The sequence below is a fragment of the Arachis ipaensis genome, chromosome B8 (assembly GCF_059453495.1).
Source record: "Arachis ipaensis isolate K30076 ecotype BB chromosome B8, ASM5945349v1, whole genome shotgun sequence".
In the NCBI taxonomy this organism is placed as follows: Eukaryota; Viridiplantae; Streptophyta; class Magnoliopsida; order Fabales; family Fabaceae; genus Arachis; species Arachis ipaensis.
In genome coordinates, this window is record NC_142443.1 from 137,685,567 (window position 1) to 137,694,454 (window position 8,888).

Below are 8,888 nucleotides of genomic sequence, written 5' to 3' on the forward strand. Positions count from 1 at the left end.
CAAATTGTTATTAAAAAAAAAACACAAATTCAACATGAACCACCTAAATTATTAACTAAATACATAGATAGATTAATGATTAAATTAATTTCTAAAAAATTAGTCATTCTCTAAATTTGTTTTTAAAAGATTTTTTTAATTAAATTAATCTTTTAAATATTATAAATTAATTAAATTTATTCTTCTGTCACTTTATTAACAGGTAATTAATTACAATTGTTCTTCTGTCACTCTATTAATGATTGATGAGTTAAAATGTTAACTGATAACATATATATTTATAAAATTTTATCAATTTAGTTTATTTCTCTAATTACATAAATCTTAATCTCAATATAACCTAAAGACTAAATTAATAAATTTTTATAAATATATCTAATTAATATCTAATAGTAATTAGACATACTAGGTGTTATATATGCTGTTAATTAACATTCTACATCAATTGTTGATAGAAATTATCAATAGAGTGACAAAAGAACAAATATAATTAATTTGTAATATTTAAAATACTAATTTAATTAAAAAAATTGAATTGAACAATGACTCATCTTGGATAAAGGTTCAGTGATAACAAGGACAGAAACAAGTTAGGCTAGAACAGGCCTACAATATAACTAATTAACTTGAGTTTACTTGCAATTTGTTATAAGCTATTTGATAAAGAAAAGTACCAAGTGAATAAGTATCTTGGTAATAACTAATAAGTTTTCACCAACGAAGAGAAAGAAGGAAAAAAAATTGAAAAAATATACGGAGGAAGGAGGGGATAGAGGGGGTAAAAAAGGAGAGGGGAAGGGGAATTAGAATATGAAAGATGAATAATGCAATCTGCTATATAGTACCCATGAAATGTTACACTTATAAACAATAATTTGACAACATTCACTCGACTAATTTAACTAGAAGACTTACAATTCTCACTTTTTTCCCTCTGTTTTTGTTCCTCCCTCCTAAAAAAAGAGGGTGCAAACTGAACAAATCAAATTGCTCACTATCATTAAACAACATATGGAATCATCACATATAATTGTTACAACACAAAAGAATGAGAACCTCACATCAAATCACTCCTAACAGAAAATAAATATGACCAGCCTTTCTGGCATAAAACCCCAACCTTTGCAAAACTGGCATCAGAAAAAATAGTACCATCAATCAGCTAAATCAAAGCAGTATGGAGAGAAAAAAATATCCCTGCAAAGAAGTCAAGAAATTGTTCGGTTCAACCACAGATATCAACACTGATAAAGATACTCTGAAAGTAATTAAAAATTATTCAAAAATTTCAAATGAAATAAACAAGAGACTACAAAACTAGTTATCGAAGGCTACGATCGCCACTTATTTCAATCTGGTGGCGATTGCATAGAGAGTATGCACAATTTAACAAATAGCCGAACACAAATAAACATTCAAATTAATCTTTCAAAGATACAGGGACGCAGAGAGATCAAACTAGTACTCTCAGGTTTTGAACATTAACGTGTATGCTCAATATTTAAAAATGAACACCAATTCAGTACTCCTCTATACGTTTTGATTCCAATTTGATCCTTTAGTTATGATGTTTATTTTGTTAGTTATTTCACATTATGAAGGACCAAACTGATATAGCAAATCTTTGAAGCACCCACATCTCTTTCAACGGGTATTTGAAGATTTACTCAACATTCAATAAGTTTCAATTCCAAGCCTACCACCCCAACATTAGCACCCTTCTGACACCATTTTATCCAGAAAAAAGTCAGTGCCAATTGGCCTTCATAAATCATGAAATCAATCAAATACACTAACTCAAATCCTCTGACTTGATAAATTCCAAAACCGTGTGAAAATACAAAAAGCAAAATAGCAAATATACACTGGTATTAGGCTATAAGTTTTAGCATGGTCCTTATCAAATGCCAATCAACACAAGTCACTGCCTTCTACTAGTTTTAGGGTTTGTGGTTTGATATTCTCTCTCTAATGTGTACTCTTTCTGAATGTGAATGACGTTCTTTCTTTCATACAGCGTCGTTCCATCTTGTGAAAATGTAGTACCATAAAAAAATTGGGAATGTCTTTAGTGAAGAGTGAAGTTGGGTGAATAGCAAAGATTGTAACTAAATTTTTAAGCGGAGGGTGCATTGCACATGATGTTTTTCTTTTAATGTTTTTTCTATTATAGAACAAACAATCTTCACTCTTCATTGTAACCCAAAAAATTCTTTTGACAATGTCATTCAATGACCATCTACCAGAATATTATAGGACAAACTATTCGACCCCCACAAGTCTCTCATCTTAATGTTTACACAAAACTATCTAATACAAGATGCAGTTCTAATCGTCTCCCTAGAAATCTGACAAAAAGTGAAACTTAGCATATACTTTTTTCCCCGCAATTAAATGCATATCATGTCTTAGCAACCTGACCACTCTATATCAAAACTTTCTCCCCCCCCCCCCCCCTCTCTTTTAAAAAAGACTTTATATTTATGTAGGCCATTACTAATATCGTACAGCAGTACATTCCTAATAAATACACTAGCATCACACTCGTAAAGAACTAAAGATATAATCAAGCAGCTATCTTTATCTATTACTCCCAGTTGTCGATATTGGCATCCTTTACGTTTGTTGCTAATAATGAAAGGCAGCTTGGCATATATAAAAATTTGTATAGATAAAAAAGACTTCCACTGAGGTGTTTTCTACCACTGTTATAACAATCAACAACAAAACCTTACCCCACTAAGTGGAATTGGCGACATAGATCAAACAGATGTTATTGTGTCATGTATTATGTGTGCAGAGATTGCTCACACAGATCTCGCTTAACCAAAGGTATAAATACTCTAAAATAAAATCCTAGTAGTACTCAAAGAACACAATGATTTCAACTTCGTAATTGTGTCAGGGTGAGTAAAGATTTCGGAGTAGACTAAAGAGTTAGTACTAGTATAATCTTGCTTACCTGTCTTAGAATGTGATGAAGCAGCCTTCACAATTATGAAGATAATGGAAGCACTAATGATGCCTCTAAAGAATAGAAAACCGAAGAAGAAAACTTAAAGTTGCTCCAAGATGTAATGTAGTTTAGGAATGCGCCGACGAAACAATGCTTCAAGTCGAAATGATGGAGCACGAAACAGCCAGCCTTGAGCATCATACATTTCATTCCATGCCTGTACTATCTCATCAATTTTGAACCCTGCAGTTATGTTAATTGGTTTGTTAGTTCTCTATAATCAAGAAATATATGAAATGTTAATAAAAATCCAAGAAATACACAAAACAGATCATATTTTTCCAGCCCATACCTTCAAGTGCTGTTTCATGAGAGCAGTGATTCTTTATAATGACAGCTACATCCGTTGCTGAAGCTCCAGCTAGCTCAAACTTTTCGACTGCAACCTCCAAACATTCCTCCCATGTTGGTAGGCCTAGCTTATATTCCACAACAGAACGTTCATACAATAGGGTACCCCAATAAAGATATATTTGTGACTTCATCTTTGTTGCCTTCTTTGAAGCTTCATCCGACGAGATATCCTTGAGAAGCCTATCCATGCCCATTTTCTCTAATTGTGCTCTATATTTATCGGATTTGGATAGTCCATTTAAACGCTGCTCCTCAATCTCCTCCCACATCAAGATCCCTTTCTCCATGCTGTCCTCTGCCTTGTTGTAGAGCTGAAGAACCTCCTCGGAAGGACCAGCTTCTAAATCCACTTTGCATGCCAACGCATAACACCAGCATAGCCTTGCTTGCTCAAACTGCTGATGTCCAAGAGCAAGATATCCTTCAAAAAAATCCGGTTTGATCTTCAAGGCCTCCTCATACCTCATCTCAGCTTTCTTGTACTCATTTAGGGCCCACTCGTATGCAGCTTTAACATGCTCGAAAGAAGGTTCTCTTGACCCATCCTCTGCAAAGAAAGCCCTGTTCCTTGCCTTGGACATGTGAACATTCCCCCAATTAAACATTGCCAACGCTGACATCTCTTGAAATTTGTCTGCAGCAATCTCAAATAATTCTTGAGCTTCATCGCCTGTTACCGTATCCTCCATTGCCTCTGCATAGAGACTCATTGCCAGCTCATGAAAATCTAGATAAGAATCTGAATCAAACCCAACATGGTTCTTGAACAGCCGTGCAAACTGCAAAATCCATTCCTCCATAACAGTCATCTTGTTATTATTATTTTCCAAAACCGTATCTTGTCCCACACCCCCATTCTGAACACCATCGCCCAGATTCCTCTTACTACCGTCTTCTTGGGTGTCACCCTCATTGGTTACTCGATCATAACAAGGCTCTTGGTCCAAATCAACCTCACTAATATAAAACCGAATTGAGCCATTCTCATGAACAGCAGATTCAGCTAACCTCAGCTCATCAGTGGTAGTAATCGTAACCAAATCACCCTCCTCATCCCTATACTTCACAAGAACACCCTTCAAACCCGGAAACCGATCCCTAACTATATCCCTCACCAACCTCACACTACAATTGGCAGGAAGCTGTGCCCATCTAATATCCTCTCCAAACACCAACTTCACCGTCCTTGCGACGCCCTTTTCTTCCTCCACAAGCCTCTCCTCTTTCACAACCTTTTCTTCCTCAACCAGCTTCTCCTCTTTCACAACCTTCTCTTCCTCAACCTCAACCATCCTGCTAACCACTTCCTTGTCCTGCACGGCATCACCATCCGCACTCTCCTCAACAACAACCACCTTATCCTTATCCGCAACGGCCTTATCCTCATCATCAACCCTCTTTCCCTTCTTCTTCTTCTGTGATTTCTCTCTCGGAACTTTCTTCAAACACGTAGCAGGCGTCTCCTTGGCACCACCACCAGAATCAAAATCTACCTCCTCTTCTTCCTCAAGAACCAACCCTTTCTCTTCCATGACCTTCCTCAATCCCTCCATGAACTCCAAGGCGGCAAGGTTATTGGGCTCGAGGCCCAACACAGCCCGAACATCCCTCAACGCCAAGTCCAACCGATTCAAAGCCTGATAGCACTTGGCACGCTTCAACACAGCCCTAGTGTACTTAGGTGAGACCTGAAGAGCGAGGTTACACTGGTGGATGGCGCGTGGGTACTCGCCGAGGCCGAGGCGCGTGTAGCATCGGGCCATGCTGGTGCGGAGGTTTGCGACGTCGATGTGGTTGCGTGGGAGAAGATTGAGGGCTTTTTCGTACTTTAACATGGCTCCCTCGTGGTCCTGCTTTTGGAAGAGGCGGTTGCCTTCTTCACGAAGCTCCTGAGACATGGTTATGAACATCGCTGTGTCTTCGTCGAAGGCGGCAGGTTTGGGCTTCGGCGTGGGCTTGGAAGTTGGGCCGGCGGCCCGTGAAGTCGCCGAGGGAGGATTCTGCTGATTCTGATGCTGATGCTTCTTCCCTGTCGGCTTCCCCATCGGTGATAATATAATAATAATAACAATAATTAAAGAAATGAATGGTTATTGTTGAAGTTGAAGAGATTGAGAAGAGTATTGACGAGAGAGAGAGAGAGAGAGAATGGGAAATGAATGTAAGTTGCTTATGAAGAAGGAAAGGAAAAGAAAAGAAAAGAAAAAAAAAGGAACGGGTCATGTTTTTGTTTGGGTAGCTTTTGGGCTAGGGTACCCATGGTCCCAAGTCAACCCTGGCACCAACAGTTTCTGTTTCACTGCAACCGCCAACGCGCCTGAAAAGTTAGGTAAAATTATAGTTTGAGGGTAGAGGCGTACAGCATTACATATCAATTTTTTTTTGTTTTTTTAACGTAAAAACTTAACACAACAAGTGGAGTAAAGAAATCATAACCAAAAAAAAAAAAAACAGAATTAAACAATAAACATAACACATTATTATCATCAATAACAAATTTACTTTTTTATGAAAAATTTTTACCAATTTTTACTTGTCTAGCTAACCATGGAATTAGAGTAACGAAATTTGAGCATCATAAATTAGATTTTCTTTTTAAGTAAAATCGGTGTTTTTATTTGATATGGTAGATATAAGTTCAGAGTAAACATCACTTCAAAAGAAAATAATAAAAGAGAGTAGTTTGTATTCTTAAGTGATTATACCCAAACAATTTGGTTGAATGTTGCTACAACATGGAGAAGTTCAAACTTTTAACACTATAAACTCATCGTAATTTGGATTTTTTTTTTAAATAATAAATTCAAATAGTGCTATTTATGAATTTGTGTTTTTTAAAGTTGTGTTTATTTTTAAAAACAGAATAGAACAAGACACTGAGAACAAAACAGGATAAGATACTGATGGACAGTGACACAAAATTTTATGTTCTTGTATTCTGTTTGGTGATAAATTAGAACAAATTATGAAAATCCAATTTATTCTTATTTTTTTCATTCAAAAAATTTGAGATGAAAAATATAATAATAAAAAATATAATTATGAAAAATTAACAAAAATAATGAAAAAAATAAAAAATAAGTTTGTGTCTTTGTGTCCTTGTCTCAGTGTCCTGTCTCTGTAAATAAACGCAGCTTAACTTATTTTATTTACTCTTTAAACAACGAGATAAAACATGGAATTTTTAGACTTAATTTAAATGTAAACAAAATTTTTAAAATTTTTTACAAATATACATATCTCATTTATATTATAAATGAAATAAGCATGCAGTTATCTTGGACTATATAACTATAAATAGAAAAAGAAAAAAGATTATTTCATTTTAAATGTAAATGAGATATAAAACGACAACATTTTTCAATTATATAAAAAAGTATTTTTTAGTGAGTTTGTTTTTGTGAGTGTGTATAAATATTCCTAATTCTCACATTAGGAATTGTGAAAAAATGGGTTGTATTTGAGTGTGAAAATTTAATTTTTTTTTTTGGACACTTGTCATTTGATTTTTTGTCTGAGTTAAAGAGTTTAATATTGACGAACATATATGTACATAAGACAAAAGAAATTGGTAAAGTTAGATATAAGTTGTTGGCAACTATGAAAAATAGAGTATTATGCTTTCAGGTTTTCTAGCTTTATAATAATGATCATGTGTGCCTAATATTTTACATCCACGAAAAAATCATGACTCAACAAGTGATGAAACTTTTTACAGAAGTTGATAATGTAAGTGGTGGTGGTTATGGATATTCTAACTTTGTCTAAGATAATCCACTGGCACCACCCTGTCTGCACTATGCCCAGGGGCGGTGCTAGGTACAAGGAAAGGGGGGCAATGGCCCTCTAATTTTAATTTTTTACATGTAAATTATATGTAAATTTTAGTTTAGCCCCCTCTTAAAATTTTATTTTAGTCTTATTTTATTGTGTAAATATTTTTTGTCCTCTCTAATATTTCTTCTAGCTCCGCCCCTGACTGTGCCAATCTATGGGAGCACATGGACAAGAATGTTGATGAGTCGGACAAAAAATACGTCATGGACAACAACAAAAGTAGTTCAATTGAGGATAAAGAGGAGTTTATGCCGGAGACCGCGGTGGGAGAATCAACTTGGTACCTTCTACCTCTCCCACAATCGGTTTGGGAATTGTCAGCTATATAACCACTATCACACGCTGAATCTTGACGCCGTGAAAAGAATATTTCCTTTTTTAATATTAGGAGATGATTACAATACAAATAGTAGAATCGAGTTTTGCATTGTTCATGGATCCAAGAATAGTATAATAAAGTAATCGAAATTTATTGTTGATGGCAATGTCGAAAATAACAATAGAGATTGTGTTCGGGCTGTTTTTATTGCTTTTGTTGTTTGAGTTCTTTTGTTTCTGTCGCTCCACTTTATTATATTGAGCTCGTTTGTTCAAAAAAAAAATTTATTATGAAGACTACAAGTTTTTTTTATTTTTTTTAAATTTACACATAAAAACAACTACTTTATTCACAATAAATTCTAAAAAATGGCCACCAACAATTACAAAATTAAACTAGGTGCTAAGCTAAATTATATTCTTAACACAACAATCACCCTAGTAGTACATATACTAAAATAAAATCAATAAAACATACTTAATAATTTGCTTTTATATTAAACAAAAATAATAACACTGATCTTGAAGTTAAGGCCTCAACAATATGCTATGTAACGTTCAATCTGTTGATATCCTTCAAATGTGTATCTAAACACACCATAATATCCAAAGCACTTAATTATCGCAAAAAAAAAAAAAAAAAAAAAAAAAAAAAAAAAAAAACTCAAAAGTGGTCTAAAAAGATAAAAAATCTCTAAAATGTGTGATTCTTATTAATAATGCCAACGAATTGTTTATATAAGCATTGTCAAAGAAATAAAAAAAATGTATATCATTTATACTATAAACGAAATATATTGTGTTACATATTTCGATTATACTTAAAATATATAAATATTTTAAGAGTGAACACCCAACTCTCTCTGTCCTTTTCTTCGATGGACATCGCGACCCTTGTCCAAAAAAAAAAAAGGGACAAATCAATCCTTGTCTCATACTTTCGTGAGACGTCGCGGTCTTTTCGTCATCTCCCCTGATTAAAATAGACGAAAATTGCCTACGTGTCAGTTAAAATTGCTGATATAGAGATTAACACTCTGTTAAGTTTCATGTTGGCCATTAAAAAATGGACAGGAGTCGATCTGTCCCACTATAGAAACAAAAAATACGTCATTTTTTGGGTCTGAGACATTGCGTTTCGATTAAATAAGGGAACGTGACATTGGGGTTTCCATATAATCCCCCCTGTGTTGCTCTGGTAATTACTAGAAAACCCTAGTAGAGAAAGAGTCATCCCCTTGAAGTGATCGTTGACCTCTCGAAGTTGGAGCGACGTGCTGATAGTGTTGCTGACAAGGTTACTGACTGACCTCCACATATTGTTGTTGACGGTGGTTGGATAGCGTGGTTGACGGAGCTTTGT

General features: G+C 34.8%; 1 protein-coding gene across 1 annotated transcript; it reads right to left on the reverse strand.

The window, feature by feature from the left end:
• Window positions 1-816: 816 nt before the first annotated feature.
• On the reverse strand, window positions 817-5,680 carry LOC107613303 (protein PHOX1). The gene is made up of 3 exons (XM_088497417.1): window positions 3,309-5,680; window positions 2,963-3,199; window positions 817-1,197 (listed from the first exon to the last, which is right to left on the reverse strand). Exons 1-2 carry the CDS (start codon window positions 5,413-5,415, stop codon window positions 3,057-3,059), a joined length of 2,250 nt encoding a protein of 749 aa, XP_088353543.1. The 5' UTR covers window positions 5,416-5,680; the 3' UTR covers window positions 817-1,197; window positions 2,963-3,056.
• Window positions 5,681-8,888: the final 3,208 nt, after the last annotated feature.